The 17932-nt window shown below is 42.4% G+C and overlaps 1 protein-coding gene across 1 annotated transcript; it reads left to right on the top strand.

The window, feature by feature from the left end:
* Positions 1-12955: 12955 nt before the first annotated feature.
* LOC139639571 (sentrin-specific protease 8-like) lies at positions 12956-15354 on the top strand. Its single transcript, XM_071513694.1, has 2 exons — positions 12956-13034; positions 13517-15354. The coding sequence occupies exon 2, from the start codon at positions 13538-13540 to the stop codon at positions 14174-14176; it is 639 nt and encodes a 212-aa protein (XP_071369795.1). The 5' UTR covers positions 12956-13034; positions 13517-13537; the 3' UTR covers positions 14177-15354.
* The last annotated feature ends 2578 nt before the right edge of the window (positions 15355-17932 follow it).

Raw genomic sequence — 17932 nt, 5'->3', positions numbered from 1 at the left:
AAACAAGTGTGAGCTAATGCTTTAATGTTGTCATTGTTATCAGTGGCCAGTGCGATGGAAGTCTCTACAAGGAAACAGCTTGTGATAATAATGGCCTGAGCACATAGGCTAATAAAACTACTACGCAATTACTGTGGAAGATTTATAAAGATCCAAGTGTTGAAGCGTTGAAGGAAAATTCCACCCTCAGATACTCTCACACTGTTAGATCTCATCAATCTGTGATGTTCAGTGCATTCCAGCAGTTATTTTGGTGTACACACTTTTCCTCAACCTGGCTTATCTACTTCTACTTAAGTTAGTGATTTCCCAGAATGACCAATGCCCCTTACTCAAAATGCAACATGTCTTGTAGCTGCATTGCATTCTGCGCTATTGAGGCTGCTGTCGGTAGAGAAATTGGTATCTCTTCCTCTTCTATGATAGATTTCCCCCTGTATTGATAGTTGTACAGTACTGTGCAAAAGTCTTAGGCATATGTCAAAAAAATCCATAAAGTGAAGATGTTTTCAAAACTAATGAAATGAAAAGTTTCTGAATATCAAACATTTACAGTAAACAGCAGTCTACTGACACACTAATGCAGAAAACAAATAAACCTCTAAGACTTCTAAGAAATTTATATAAAAAATCTAGGGTGCCTAAGACTTTTGCACAGTACTGTATGTTGGTGCAAAAAGGTGAGTCTAGAAAGAAGGTTTTGCTCTTTGTTTTTGAGGGAGTGACACCAAAACCTGAGGTTTACATTTGATAGAAAATTAAACTCCATTGGGGCTGGGGCGTCCTGGTGGCTTAGTGGTCTAAGGCATGTACCAATGTCCTGGGTTCAAATCTGGGACCCTAGGACCTTTGTTGCATGTCATCCCCCCCCCTCTCTCTCTCTCCCCCAGTGTTTCCTATCTCTCTCTGCTGTGACCTTGACACATCATCTATATCTGGCCAGAAAAATACAACACCAAACAACAAATTAGGCCCAAAATGCAAGGTACATCACCAGTAGTTGATTTTTAACAGCATTGAAATGTTTTGGGGTGGATTTTTTCTGTAAGGGTAAACATATTCCTGCCAACACTGATTTCCATTTTATGAAATACAGCAGCAAGACAGCTTAGCAAAAGGAATGGGTGGATTTCACTTTTCACAGGACAAGTTAGGTCAAAAGGTACGCATAACTTTTAATGTTATTTTCGTGTGTGAAGCAGAAACATTCAAAGAGAGACCTTTAAACTTGTGTGAAACTGAACCACAGTACAAGTTTGCCGACCCTATGACCGCCGATAGTAACGGCTAGCCTAAAACCCACACGTGAATGTCAAATGAAATGAACTTCATGGTACATGCCTGTAAAGAGCAATGCTGACATGACATATGTTGACTCTGACACGAATAAGAAAGTAAACAACAGTGAGAGTGCCATGACTGGTATCTAGTTAGGTAAAATATAGAAATGTCAATTAAAAAAAACTTTGATGTTGAAAATGCTTATCTATGGCCAGTTTGGGAACCGTTCCGCAAACAGGATTGGTCAGACTGTACTCTTGGCAGCCGGTAAGTGTCGTCCAACAGCAGAGAGGGGAGATGAAAGAAGAGGAGGAGAAGAGGAAGACAGTGAGAGACTAGGAGGTATCAGTGACCTGGATTATGCACACTCCATTTCCCCCTCAGAATGGCAGGCTATCGGGCCAAACGGCCCCATTCAGCAGCCCCTGGCCCGGGGGCAAGGCAGCGCCGAGGAGCAGCCAGGGCTCCGGCAGGCTTCCTCCAGACATACTGCACTCGCTTTGTAAAACCAACAAAGAAGACGCACCAGCAAGCATGCAGGCTGGGGTCTACAAAAATGTAAGACTTGCACACAAAAGGGTACAGTATATATACTAGAGCTGAACAATTAATCAAAAAAACAAAATCACAAAATGAACTTCTGCAATTTTACTACAATTACAATTTTTCTAATGGATTTCTTTTGTTGTAGTGCTGTGGGTAAACTTCTATTCTATTCTATCTATTCTTTTTTAACCAAAGCACTTTTCTTTAAACAATTTCAAAAGTTCGAAAAAATGTATGACAAGAAAAACCTGTGATGATATGAATCGAATTTTAAATCGCACCTGCAATATTCTGTCAAATAATCACAATTAGATTTTTTTTTTTTCAGCCCTAATATATACACATATTGAAATTGGTTACAGGGTCTGCAAGCCCCGCACATAAATACACTCACACACACACACACACACACACACAAAGTAAACGAGGCTGCAAATGCCAGAAGGCCTCATGTCGTCTTTCGATGCGGAGTGGAGATGAACAGTAACGACTGTAGCTGCTCACTGAACATAACGCCAACACGCCTTCAACCCCACAGTGATGAACACAGATGTCCCGTAATGTGCACCGAGAGATCAACATTGTTTCCCATTCTGGATACCTGTCACCAGGTCAAGCGTATCAAGAGAAACAAAATGAGTTTTCAACCTCAGGGTATGTAGATCAGCTCTTCATCTTCATGGTCGATTTACTGTGTTGAATTTGATCAAATTAGCTGCCAAAGGATTCTGTCGTGCAGCAAAAGAAGATTCCTTCCTTGAGGGCATTCAACACCTACAATCACTTGCCACTCAGGGCTATTTCAATGATACTAGCATGAATCATGGCATACGTGTGAGTGGGCACCAGTGATGATGGCTAAGGAAAAAGATGATCAGATTTTGCAAAAATTTCCTCATGGAGGGCTCTACAGATAACCAAAATACAAGGGAGGAGGAAAAGTTGAGAGAGAAGTCAATGTGTGTTATCAGCAAGAGGCACGTTGTCACAATAAGGTTAGAAAAGTAGATAATTGTTATTACAAAGGTCACCAGTTTTCAGTTAAACTCAATCAAATCAACTTGAACAAACCCTACACACAACTTCCAATAAAAAAAAATCAATGTTTCAGATATTCCCATAACCCCTTGACAAGAGGTTCAAAAGCTGATTTCTGACTAACGTCTCTGTGTGATACAGTACAATGCAGACACCAGTCTCATTCTCCCTGGGATGCTAGTCCGTATCGAAGGTTGTCCACTTATGCAATTCTGTCCTAATCAATAAAAAATCCGAGTTGGACAGCTTGAGGAGAATCCACTGGGTCCTGACAAGCTCAGAAAACACAAGCCCAATGCGATGGCAGAGAATATCCATCCGACTGATGTGAGTGAGTTTTCCGATTCTGGATGTTTGCTTTGATCTCAACTTCTAAAAGGGAGGAAAGTACAGAGAAAGCATTCTGTTCATCCAACACTGTGCATGAATATGAAACAAGTAACATAATTCAGGTATTGTTAAACCTGCAGTAAGGAAGATTTTACTGTCCCATAGCACAAAATGACCATAATAAATCTGCAGGGGTTGATATGGTTGTTGATCAATATCAATGACTCAGCGATTACTTCGCCAGGTGCTGAGACTTCTGGCTTTCAAAAACTCACTCTCACCCGGCCCATGCACTCCATTTTGGAAACAACTGCCATCGCATTTGCAACTTCTCAAACATGGAGGACGGTGCTACGAGAGAGTGACAAGCATTGCAACATATTTCTTTCTTAAGGAAAAAATCAGCAAGTAACATTAACAAATATTTTGCATCATGATATATATATATTACCTCTTCACTAGACATTTCTGTTGGATCTCTGCTCTATTTAACTAAGTTACTCACTCTATTGTGAAAATGTGACTTTTCCATTTCTGTCCATTACCGGCCATTGTAAGCAGTGCCAAAAAACAGTTGCAGTTCCTTGGTCACCAATAGAGGCTGAAGAAAGTCAGAAATTACTTAATGCACCTTTAAGGTTAAAAAGCATAAACTTAATTCAGTCAACAGAACAGTGTAGGCATTCAGTGATTTATAACAATGAAGGGTAATCACATCCAACTTGGGGCTGCATGTTAAGCACAATCCGAGGCACATCTGCTTAACGCATTAGGAAAAAAACATGACCTGTAATTAGAGGGCAGTGTTTCGAAGGCTCTCTCCAGCTCTTCCGAGGATGGGGGCCGACTGCTGTCTGTCTGCCTTCGGCAGACCGCAGGCTTTTGAAATCTGAGCCTAGTGGTGCAGTCAGAGCCGCAGTGGATGGAGAGACAGCTAGGGCTGCAGCGGTGATGATCAAGCAACTTTGGTTGCAGGCTTCACTGAAATGACTGAAGATGTTGGCGAGAAGCTCTGGAGAGGCTAGGTATAAGGTTATGGCCTAATGCTTTATTCTAGTTCCAACGCTGTAATGCCTGTAGAGAGACTACGTGGAGAGACATTTGGATAAACTGTGGTCGGACAAGAACCAAGCAACATGATTTGCTGAGTTAAAGGAAAAATCCACCCTCAGATACTCTTACACTGTTATGTATCGTCAATCTGTGATGTTCAGTGCATTCCAGGGGATTCTGCAAGTGCTGTAATTTAACTTTTCGTCAACCTTGTCTTCTTCTCCTTCATTTTGTGATTTCCTATGTTTCCCAGAATGACTTTCAACAACCCCCAGAGAATGTACCTGTACTTATATTGTATTCAGCTGGGTTTATGTGCAGGTGGAAACAGCAATAATGACAGCGATAGCAATAATAAGAGCAAGACTGTCGGTGGAGATCTGTATCTTTTCCCATTTTCTGATGGATTTCTCCCTGTATTATTGTTGAACATTGGTGCAAAATGGTGAGTCTAGAAAGAAGCGTTTGCTCTTTGACTCTGAGGGACTGACACCAAAACCTGATGTTTACCATTGAGGTTTTAGATGGCAGAAAAATGTTCTACTACCAAACTCCATTGTAGCTGCGCCGGAAAAATCTCAACATAATGTCAGGTTGTCTACATTTCGCCATTATCCATGGGAATAGGAAAAACACACACACACACCAAACAACAAAATAGACCGAGAAATGCAAGGTACATCACCAATATCTGTTTTAGGGAGGATTTTTCCCTTAACACCCTGAAGGACACCAAGCTTTGAATAAACCAATTCAACAGGCACATCCAGTTTTGAATACTTATGAACTTATTTCACCCACTGTCTCCACAGGGACTTAGCATCCAGAACAAAACTACTTAGTCCGCTTTCTGAGAACAATACTGCATTCTACCAGCTGAGAGGGTCAGAGCGGTCCGACCCTCCTCCTGAACCCACACTGGGAAAAAACTAGGACTTAGGAAAAACTCATTACAGTTGGCATCTGATGCTTTCATAGCTCACCTGGACTACAGCAGCAACAACTCCACTCATACAGCTTGACATGCAGTGTAGAAAATATTTGCCAAGCTCAGACTGCTTCACCGCTAAGTGGGCTCTCTGAGACGGAGTGGAGGACTTGGGGTTTAGTGGAGACAATAGAGACCTCCTAATGCTCTGCAGGGTGTCCGGCCATAATCATTCAACCAGACACTAAGTAAGTGAATGCCCACACTTAACGGTGTCGCTGCATAATGAAGACGAATGCAGGTAAGTGCCAAAATAAAGGAAACAAGGACATTGCCCCGCAACGAGCCTCCAGAGACTTCATCTTCACTGTACCCTGATACCCTGAGACAGCAAAACACCATTCCTCCATGAAAAATGCCATCATCTGTTGTTTTGATGATGATCAAACACTGATTCACTCCAGAATTGACTGTGAGTGTTCAGTTTGTTGAGATCTGATGACTGGGAAAGCATTAGGATATAATTTTTACACCATTTTATTGCTCTCCAAACTTTTCAGTGACCACTTGTGCCACGTCAACGTGAGCATTGTCACCCGAGGACGCCGCTATCATTAGGAAATACTCAGAAATACTTAGAGCGGCTTTGTATTTATCGGTGCTCACCTTGTCCACTAAGGGGTTGAGTGGCACTAAATCATACCAGAAAAAATAGCTTCTAATACAACATTTATCCCTCGTTAACAATTTTCTCTTATTTTAGCAAGTGGCTGTACCTCAAAAGCAAATTATGACGCATAAAAGACGTATGTCCTACAACTAATCATCAGGTGTTACAGTTGATAATACCACAACGGGAGATTAGCATTGTCCAATAGGTACTTGACATATTTAGTGGGAGACAAATAGAAATTATGTCAGTCCCTTGAGAAGGACACTTGGGTGACTGTGACAGCTTACCTGAGGAGAGAAAAGCTGCGATAAGCACCAATAAGAGACGAGTGAACTTTATTTTCCTTCATTTTCTCTAACACCACCCAAATATTTTATGCAACAGCACTTCAGATATGACCTCCACCCCCATTCAGTAGTTATTGGGAAGACTTATGCATAAGCTGAACCTAGGCTACATCATCCCCACATTTATAGCAACTACACCGACACCTATTCAGAAAGTAGCTTAGCCAGGAGAAGCTTTCGAACTATTAGCGAGCTGATCTCTCCCATTTCATGTTGGGGAGGAACAGGCAGCATTTTAGTCAACCTTATCACATACCGCCTGTGTGTTGTCAGTTAAGCAGAACTATCTCCCCTTTTCCTCCCCTCTTGCCTCATTCTTTGACACTAGACAGACTACTGGAAACCGCCAGGATTCCTCAGGGATAAGGGCTCGAAATCGCTGAAGTCTACTGCAGTGAGAATTTGTTCATGATACATAAAACAAGCTCAAAACTTTCTCATTTCTTTGGCTGACCTATAAGAAAAATCGTGATATCACATTCATTAATTAAGAAACAAATATTCTGATTTACACCGAGTGCGTGCAGAGGAACATGAAACACAAAGCAGAGCACTTGCTGGTCAATTAGCCAAATGAATGTTTTCAATTATACCTGATGCTGTGGAATACACTGGGGCCATTACTGCCATGTAGGCATGATCAAGAAAAACGACACGTTTGGATTGACGGTTACAGCGGCATCATGGCTCAATGGTAGCACTCTCCTGCAAACAGATAGCATTGTGTACCATTACACAAGAGCACATGCCTTGGGATTAGCGATAGGCCCCTGTCCTGTGTGTACCATAAGGCTACAGGGGGCCACAGTAGCTATTGTCACAGCTGTGTCACCATACACACACACACAGAAACATTCAACAAATCAGAACTCTTGTTTCCAATGCTGATCAGCCAATATCCTGCAGTAGAGCGGCCACTGGCATCTAGAGGCTTCATCCTATAAACAAGCTGGAATGTTCAATGAAGACCCTGGATGGCCATCGGCTGTCGTTGAGTCGGTTTGTCACTTATCTGTGAGCTGTCAACCCAACAGAGGACTGGCCAGTAGCAGCTGCCATGGAAATATCCCACAGGGGAACTGTCAATTAAAACAAGGGAGCGAATACCATTAGGCTGTCACCATACTCTGCTGGTGTTGTCAAAAGCATTAGATGACACTTCATTACTGGAGTCTGGGTGTCACATTTAAAGGGTGGTCTAGGATCAGGATTTGTGTCCATGTATCTGCAGCAAAGTTGTTTTGCAGTTTGTGCAACACTCTGTGAAGTTTAGATGCTATTTTTGAGCAGGATTACTTCTTTCCAGTGCCATTACCAGTTGGTATTCAGCCCAGCCACTAACCAGACAAGTCATTACACCAAAAGCCAAATTAGGACCCAAGTTTCCAGGCCCACATCTAATTTCACCATATCATTTAGTTAACATAGTAATATTCGCCGCATCAAATCTAGTGGCTGGATCACATAATTATTCAGAGCAGATTTGCAAAGACTGACGATGCAGTAGGTAAAACTAACTGAAGGGCCTTTTTCCCCAGGAACTACTTTCTCTGCATGCCCTTCAAGTTTCCTGTGATTGTTCAAGCATAAACTAAATCACCATGGGGGTTTCTCAACAGAAAAGGATTTAAACACAAGGCTTCGGCCTACTTCTCTGTCCTAAGCAAAACCTCAGAGGATAGAATTTACTGCGAGAGTAAATTAAGGGGAACTTTAAGGGGATAAAAACAGAGCTTGCCACCAGATCAGTATTGTTTGTTGACACTATATCCCATTTGTGGTTTAATAACAGAAGAACACATTGCCTGTTTCACGTCAATAAAATTGCAAAGAACAACACAATGCACTTTCTTCTCCCCATCTCACTCCAGCCACTGTTAGCGCCACAGAGTTAATGAGGGGAAATGCAAAACGCGGGGAAGCTGAGCCTTTGAGGCCAAAGCCTCCCTCATATAATGGCCTACCAAAGAAAGGGGAGCTTTGTTCAGTGCAACACAAGCAGGTTCCTCTTTAATGACTTCATGTGCATGCCAATCACTTACGCCATACAATCCCATCATGCGGCCACAACACTGTTCAGGACGTCCCGACCATGTGAGGGTGCGGCACGTGACGTGCGCTCTCCCCCAGCCCCAAGCTGCTCTTCAGTTCGGAGGGTCACATCTCAATGATACTGGGGTCGTTCCTATTTTGAGATTATGCTAGATTGTAGAAACAAATCCTCACACGAGCCTTGTGGGTATGGAAAGCACCGGTCACAACACAAGACGGCTGTTGTCTCGATTATCAAGAAAACAAAACAAGGGGTATGACACTGTAAACATGTTTGAAGAGCCACTGCATTTTGCATTCGCTTCTGGAAATGTTTTTTTTTTGCGGTATTCTTGATATCTTTGTCAAGAACAATGAAACAAATTCTATAATCGGCCTTGGTAGTCCTTGTTCCCTCATTCACACAAGGCTACATTTCTTCACAAGCTGAAGCTATGAAAAAATATGTTTAGGCCTATTTCAGTATTAGGGGTTGAGCGTTACCCAAAAGTCCGAGTTCAGTATGAACCTCAGCATTAGGGTCACGCTCTCTTAAACTTTCAACAGGGAAAGACTTAGATTAGATTAGATTTTTTGTGTGTGTGGTAAAAACACATTATCTTATCACATTACCTTTTTCCATTGTACTGTTCAATTGGACAGAGGTGTCATGAAATCATATATTTTATTCATTACAAAGTTAAAAAGCGTGGACTTAAACAGAAATTTGTGGGAGCGACATTAAGCTCATTCTGGAAATCCCATCCTCAGAAAAAAGAACAAAACATGACTTGCAGATATTCTGGTGCCTGGTCCACATCAGGATATCATGCAGGTATCAGTATCCTACTTCTTATTTACAATCAAGCATCCCATATTGAATGTTTGTGGGGGTTTTTAAGATATACTATCCCTCCCCTATTCAGCAGCATCAGCCTTGTTTCCCCGACCTATTCTGAAGGAGGTTCGCTCTACCAGGGGGTCCAGAAACATTTTCTTTAACCGCAGACATATTTCACTGTCAAAGAGAATGCTAGGCTATATATAAAGCGAGGGTTATTTTTACTCCTGATATATATTTCATGACTGAGCTTTTCAAAACTGCAGAGTGATGTTGCTCTTTCTGCAGTAACGGTGCATCAGCTAGTCTGACTTCTAAGATGGGCTGCGGTAGTCTGTAGTGTATCTAGGCCAAACAACACCTATGAAATGTCCCGAAGCTCTGCAAAGTGACCGCTAGTCTCTCTCTTGAGAATTGTCTTTTGAGGTCACCTCCAGTTTAGAGGAAAAATATAAATACGTTGAAATAATTGAATGATCACATACTTGAGCAAACACCTTTGTGTGACTTTGCAAGTCTGGTGTTTCATTCCTTCAAACCAAATCTTTATCAACTAGGATTAGAGTCATAGAAAGATTCCTGCTGTTTTTTTAAAATCTGTTTTTAAAGAGAACGAGAACCCACTGTTTCCCCAGATGTAGAGAGAGAGATATCACCATTTCACACACCCTGAAAGCTCGAAACTAATTTTTAAAGGTTAAGACTTAGTTTTGGAACATAGGAACGCCAAGGACGCTTATAAAATCTTGCGGCGGTCATCTTTGCTGGTGTACCTTTGACTGACTGATAGGAAGTCCGACCAATGACAACAGTTTCAGTGTGAAAGATGGCATATGATTGGGTTGGATTTTGACAGACGATCAAATGGCCCCACCCCCAGACTGACAGCCTGACAGGACATCATGTACAAGGTGACGAAACCTGAAGTTGCAAATTGTTCTCCCAAGAGAACACTGACAGAAATCCCAGGATTTGTAAAGGTTTTGAGATTTCATTATGTGTAATCAGTAATCGGACTAATATAGCCTACTCATTAAGAGACAAGCTTTAGAAAAATTCTCATTAGTATTCAAACTCTAATTACAAAGACAGATCTTGTTATTTCAAGTGTGCAAAACCTTCTCACGAGTCGACCACAGAGCCTCAAACACGAGTACGACTCAGTTCCTGCAAAGACTCAAACCTGAGCTTCAGCCTTTCAGATTGTGATATCAGTGATATCTCTCCATACAGATGCAGCCCAGTATGATACAAACGGAGGCCAGTCATTTAGAAATAGCGGACGGAGGGCCTGCGGGGTGTCAGATGTCGACAGGGACCAGTTGCCGGAGTCTCGGCCCGGCCGCCTCTCATGCTACACTGGCAGCTGTGTCTTCTCAGACCTCACATTCCAGCAGGACAGGCCCACTTTACGCTCATCACCTGTGCAGATCTGAGGGCGGGACGAGCGCTCCGGGAACTTCACGGCCATCCATTTACTTTTAACTTTTGTAATGCTACAAGTTCAAAAGGACCACTGATGTACAGCATAAGAGTAATTAAGAAAGTCTTGCTACTCAAACTACTGATGGTTTTGCTGTTCATAAAAAAGCACGATGTGAATTGTGAAATAGTCCACAATATGGAGATGTTAAGAATTGTAGTAATCCTATACCAAATCTAATAGAAGGACACTATACAAATATTATAGTGATGGGAGATTTAAAAATACTAGTAAGTGGGCTACAACAAGGTCACTATAAACTCACCATTGAGTACCACAGACACACTTCAAGTCCCTATGGGAATAATAAAGTGCCACCATACCAGATAAAAACAAAATATCAAATACTGTAGAAATAGTTGTTACAGTCTACAATGGAAATATCATAATGATGCCATAGCAGATTAGAAAAAATACCACAAAGTACAATTAGGTCACTATAAGCTGCCTATTGAATGCCACAGACAGACAGATAGGTTAAGTTCCTATAGGAATATCATAGTGAAACCGTACGAGATACAAACAAAACACCATAAAGTACTGTAGAACTGGTTATTACAGCCTACACTGGAAATATAAAATACCACAAAGTACAAGGTCACTATAAACTGACTACCGAATGCCACAGACAGACTATAAGTCCCTATAGGAATTTTACAGGATACAGTAGTGATGTCAAAGTACAAGAGAGAGATTATTGCACAGAACAGTGTGTGATGTTGTGAGTTGAGAGCTCAGTCTGTCCAGTGGGAGCCTGAGGCTGAGGCTGAGGCAGAGCCTGAGCCTGAGCCTGAGGCGGACCCCCATGATTCAGCAGCTTCTTCACCCCATCAGACCTCCCTGTGCCATTCCAGCTGCTTTGCAGTCTGTATTGCCTTCGCTGCATTATAAGCAGTTCTGGCTGACCTCCACTAAATAATACATGGGAACATTTACCCCGCCCCAGCGAAGCCAGACACTTAAGCCAGCACACCCCTTTTTGTTGCTTGATGAGAGTGAATGCGATTATCAGATTTGTGTGTATCACTGGTTCAAAGGAAGTATTTGGTGTGACTGGGAAAAAGGTACAACCAGGAGTATTAAAGTAGTAGTATTAAACTGCAGAGTGCAACAATAGATTCTATAGTAACAAGTTTCAGTAGTTCACAGGGTTTAAATGTAGAGCAAGCAGTTTGTAGTTGCAATGTAAAATGACATGTCACAGAACAGTAGCCTGAACTTTTACAAGCTTTCTCACTCACACACACACACACACACACACACACACACACACACACACACACACACACACACACACACACACACACACACCTGATTGTGACTATTCATTCAACAAAAGCATTGAGCCGAGATACACCTTAAACAGCTTGGCAAATTAAAACATTCTTGTGCAATGGGTGGAATTTAAAGAAGATTACGATTTCGTGCATACACAAAAGTAATTCAATGATTCGTTCGCTGGTTCCGATGCAAAAAAGCCCCTTCCCGGTGTGGGGCAGCCCACAAACCACTGGAGGGTCCAACTACTGAACATCATGCTCTTACCTCAAGACTTGAATGCTGAACTAAATTTTGGAGTAGGACTATCGCCGGAGCCTTCTTTTTCAGGATGGGTTGCAGCGCTTGTAGACACACAAATGCAAAAGTCTCTATTTAATTCCCTGCATTCCCAAAGAATAAATTGTTTTCTTGCGCTCTTCTCTCTCAACGCTCTCCTCCGGACAAATCCTCGACATTCACGACCGTGGCGAATAGTTGGGCATTTTTGTCCAAGCTTATGAGCTGTTTAAAAATAATTAAAAGCAGTCCTTCCCTGCTCGGTGACGGTCGATGAAAACTCCTCAGTCTCTCTTTTGCCTTGCTAATCAGTGCGGCCACTCACATTCGCGCAGTGCGCGTTCACGCTGGACAGGGGCGGGGAGAAAAGCGAGGAGAGACGAGCACGGAGCGAAATAACAGGAAGTAACCAGGAAGGAAAAGAAAGCGGGGTACACACCGGTAAATTCTCAAACCGTATGTTTTTAGATAGTTGGTAAACCAAATCTGTATGTCTATTTTGTGTTTTTCTGAGCTTGTCGTGATGGCAGTTGTGTTGACTTCCACAAGTTTGGTTGTATTTGCTCTCAAATGACTGTAAAATAGTAAATATTGGTAACTTTTCAATGCTAATATGCATTGACAGTTACTGGTAGCTTTCGTAGCTGTACCCCGCAAGTACCCGGATGGTCCGTGTGCATTCACGAAGGAGTTATACAGAGGATAGATGTGATTGGTTGACGGTAATGCAACCGGCCAGAGCCGTTCTCTTCTCTTTCAACGGCTCTGCAACCGGCGAATCACAACGGAGCTCGGGACCTCCCACTTCGAGCCAAACACTACTGTCGCAAAATGTTTACGGTCTTAGAGCAGTTTACGTTTGGAACTGCAATGAGGGATAAGGTTGCAGTTTTTCTGGATGATTTTGTATGAATGTGTCTTGTCAGGTATGTGACATTATATTAAGAGTATGTATTTCGTGTGGCTCATGTTTTGCAAGCCAACGTTAACATTATATCCAAATGGTTTACCTCGGTTTGAAGTTGAGACGCTTAGCTAATGGTAGCCGCCTCAGCAGTGTGAGCATATCGTGCCTGCTGGCAATAACGATGAACTAAACGCACTGCAGTGACGTGATACTCTGCAGTGACAGCACTGCCTACTTCTAGTTTGGTAGTTAGGGTCCATAAAATGTCGCCCGTTGCAAATCCTTGAAAAATAACAGCATCTTAACTTGAAAAGCCAAAAACCAAGCCAAGACAGACAATCTGATTGAAATCTTTGGATTTGTTATAGGTGCAGCACTCCAAAAACTGCCCACAAAATCTGATTGAACCATAATTTGATCAGCACCAGTCCAGTAAAGCCCACTGGTTTCTGTAATCTTTTCTCTCAGGCCTGTGCTAAACGTTTCCTCCTTGTCTTTCAGACTGACTGACTGTCTTGGAGAATGGACCCTGTAGTGCTGAGCTACCAGGACAGCCTCCTGCGACGCTCTGATGTGGCCTTATTGGAAGGACCTCACTGGCTCAATGACCAGGTCATCGGCTTCGCCTTCGAGTACTTTGCTGCCGAGCGCTTCAAAGGCCTGGGCGACGCCACCATCTTCATCAGCCCGGAGGTCACCCAGTTCATCAAGTGTGCTTCCTGCCCGGAGGAGTTAGCCCTGTTCCTCGAGCCGCTGGATCTGGCCTCCCGCCGCTGGGTCTTCCTCGCCGTCAACGACAACTCCAACCAGACCGCTGGAGGCTCCCACTGGAGCCTGCTGGTCTACCATCACGACTCCACCCACTTCGCCCACTATGACTCTCAGAACGGCAGCAACTCGCTGCACGCGAGGCGCATCGCCAACAAGCTGGAGCCCTTCCTGGGCACCGGGAGGAAGGTGCTCTTTGTGGAGGAGCCCAGCCCGTCTCAGCAGAACAGCTATGACTGTGGCATGTATGTTATCTGTAACGCCGAGGCCTTGTGTGAGAAGGCGAGGGTGGAGGGCTCGCCGCGCCTGCCTGTGCAAACCATCACCCCGGCCTACATCACCCACAAGAGGGCCGAGTGGTGCAGACTGATCCAGAGACTAGCCAAAGGTTGACCTCCGCTGCTCTCTCTCTCTTCCTTAGCACTTAGCTTGTCCTCCCTATATGCAGAACAGCTATCAGCCCCCCCTCCCACATATCTACTGCTGGAGCCTATGAATGCACTCCATAATCTAATGCAGTATATAACTATATATTAAGCATATTTCTATGATAGTCCCTATCGTAATCCCTATCATAGAAAAATTGTGAAAAAATGAAGCAATGTTACAAATCTTTCAGGATTCATGGATTAATTGGTGTCATGTTTATCCTTTGTATATCTACAGCAACATACAATATGTAAACAATAACACCAGCATGCCTATAAGAGGAATTTACTCTCATGTACATATTCAGTATGGACAGGGAATATGTCATCTTGGAAAGGAGGCAGAAGCTTTTCTTTACTCCATTTTATTTTATTGGTTTGAAGCGAATGTGGAAATGTTTACATTACATTAATGCTCAGGGTCATTTTAAATGAACTAGAATTGACATTAAGAATGCATTTTGTATTAATTTTGGCTTCTACTTTTTGTCACATCCATTTCAGTCACATATTCATGCTATAACAGGCAAATTTACAGTTTTAAGAAACAGAAAACTGTTGAGAGGTGGAATGTACGTTATGTTCTCTTGCTAAAAGCAAAACATCAAATTTAATGTCCGTTGATCTAATACATTTTACTGTTTTTGTTGACAAAAATGTTAAATTTAAGTCATTCTTATTTTAAGTTCACATTGTCTAGTTTTCATCAAGTCTTGCTCATGTAAGATATCTTTGTTGACAAATATTTTTCGCCATAATTTGTGTCGACAAAATTAATGCTGGTATCTTGTGTTGAATGCACAATTACCTCACACTGAAGAAATGTATGGGCGTGTATAGGCACATATTTTGTGTAAAAGTTGGAAAACAGATTTGCTGAACCTTCCTGTTAGAGTTAAGGATGTATAAAGTTGACTTGCAGCCTTGGCTTCTGTTGTGAGCCGACATGCAATAAGGAAGACAACAGTTCCATATCCATCCTCTACTAAATTAACCTTTCACTTTTAGGCTGCAAGTCAGTTGGAGCTGGTGGCTTGGTGAGAACTTCCAATAACTCATCTGAGCATTCAAATGTGGCATCTTATTGTAGTAGTATGTACAAATTGAATGTCATATTTATCCCTAGGAATGGAATGGCATGATGGATTGTAGCTTAATAAAGCTGAAACAACGACAAGAAGAAAGTCTGTAAAATTCATTGCATTCTCATTCTAGGGAATCTGCAGGTAGTTACAGTATGTGCAACATAATTGTAGATATTTGAGACAAAAAATTTCACTTACCAAGTCTTCATGGTTATTATGATGCTCATCTACTATAAAAAGGCTACAGCTCTCACTTAAAGTAAACCGTTGAAAATACTCACTGATGAGGCTCCGCTAACAAACAGTGATTCTCAACCTTTTTCATATCAAGGACCCCTAAATTTAGTCCATATTAGGGCCACGGACCCCCATTTGATAAGATTTTGTCTCTGACCCAAATCTGAGAATATTTTTATTGTTAGATATGATTTTGTCCAGAATCCCATGACTATCTGTATTGTAGGTAGAGAGACAACAGTGAAACTATGATCAAAACAGTCATTCTTCTACATTCTCTAATTGTGTTAACTTCTTGTAAATGAAATAATGATGAAGTTTAACAATCCATCACTTTGCTGGGGACCCCCTGGAACGCCTTCAGGGACCCATAAGAGTCCCACTAAATGTTAGTCCACATTCTACTTCAAACGGTTGAAGCACCTGGGATAAAGCTACGCTATTCTTCCTCTCCCAGCTCTACCAGTCAGAATGTGACCCTTGATATATTTATAGGCCAGCTTTACTGTATCAGTTGGAACAGGATTTAGGTTTTCAACAGGGACAGCCATGTAGAAAAGTAATGCTGACAGCGTGCAGGCCTGGAGTGGAGTGGCCGTGACGATACACAGAAACTTCATATTACTTCAGGGAGAGGGACTGTGAATGAACAAGTCATCGTTGTCCTAGCTAGCAGTCTTGAACTTTACCCACCTGTAAAGCCAAAGCTGTTGTAATGAAAAGTCAATACGGATTTTTTTCCCCCTGTAAGCCTACCATATTGCATTATTTAGTTCTGCTGCTGAATATTCATGTCATAGTTTTTCCTCAGTGGCTTTCTCAGAGCAACCTATTACTGAAGAGTCATATAGGATGATGCTGTATTATAAAAATCTTACTATATGAAACTGGGCTCATTAAGTTAATTGGCCACAGATAATGAGGATTTCTGTCTGTAGTTGTGCCAGCAGCGCACTTGAGGTTGGCAGAGAGAGGGCACAACCTCCCGTCTGGCTGCAGGCCCTGCGCCGCTCTTAAATTCACACTGCTTGGACCGATTCCACCCTCCAGCCTGCTTCCTCTGGCATCCTGTGCTCATCTACATCCCATGGTCATATTTCAGCCGGAGTAACCAGTCAGACGAGCCTTCAAGGTTTACTATTGTCCTCATAAAATGCCACAGAGCCGGGGCACTTGCCACCCTGGCTGCACACTTCATTAGTGAGATAAAGCTCCCAGGGAAAGACACAGGCGGCTTTGCCTCCAAATGACCAGTTTACCAAGTCTGCTCCAAGAGTGCTTAGCCTACAATGACACAAAACTTGACTTTGTGTCTATTGTCACCTCAGGTGTTCTTATCCTGAACCTATCAACATTTTGTTTTGCAGTTTGAATGAATATTAGACAGGTGCTGTTATGTGTCATGTGGAAAACTGAGGTGGATAAATCTAAATCCACACAATCTTGTGCCCTGGTTTCTTCTCTTTTGGCTACTGGTACACAGCTCTCTGTGGCATGAAACAGCTTGCTAATGGCATGGCCAAGTTTCCCCAAAGCTTCTTAGCACTGGTTGTTTTGTTCCATTGTAAATCAATGGTCATAGATGATCTCAGTGCTAATGAGAAGGGAGACCATCCTTCAACAAGAGTACTTGAGTTTAAACTGCAAACTGCCTCCAAGGCTGAGCTCTGCCGGCATTAAAAATACATACATAAAACTGAAACTATTTACTTATTTATTTATTTGGTTGTAATTTATGACCAAATGCGTAGGCATATGCAGTTATATACACAAACACACACAGGCACAGAGCTCCATTAGTGAACTCACTCACCACTGTTCTTCATCAGCGTTGTGTGTAATGGATTACAGCAGCAGGAGCCAAGGTTTCCCTTCCAGTATCTCCAGGTGGTTTACATTTACTCCTCATAGCAGCCCCAAGGCCTGGAGTATGTACACATAAACATGCACACACACACACACACACACACACACACACATACACACACAAATCACACAAGTCCGTAATGTCAGCCCAGTACCGTCTCTGACCCCCTAAAGCCTGTTTGGGGGTGTTGTTGGTTTTCTACAGTATATCATGCCCTGTCTGAACACATCTGAAAACAACTACAACAACTTGGAACCATTTTAGCTCCATTTACACCAACATGCGTGCAAATCAGTTTGATTAAAACAAGCAACATCCTTTCACAAGGCCAAAACAACACAGTTACATCCTGACCGGCAGTGTTTCCAGGTGTGCACTTTTCAGTAACATGCCCTGCTTGTTCGTTAGATTTAAGTAGGTCAAGTCTGTATCACAACATGATATCATAAACTGAAAGAAGAGGCAAGAAGCAGATGCTCCATTCAATTCACAGTATGATTCCCTGTCTTCTTTGCCTGAGATAAGGCCCACA

This window comes from Centroberyx affinis, unplaced genomic scaffold (genome assembly GCF_046629955.1).
Source record: "Centroberyx affinis isolate AG114_WGS23_722 - 3 ecotype Tasmania unplaced genomic scaffold, CSIRO-AGI_Caff_v1 ptg007411l_1, whole genome shotgun sequence".
Lineage (NCBI taxonomy): Eukaryota > Metazoa > Chordata > Actinopteri > Beryciformes > Berycidae > Centroberyx > Centroberyx affinis.
The sequence above is the reverse complement of the archived record's forward strand: the minus strand, read 5'-3'. Positions and strand labels throughout refer to the sequence as shown.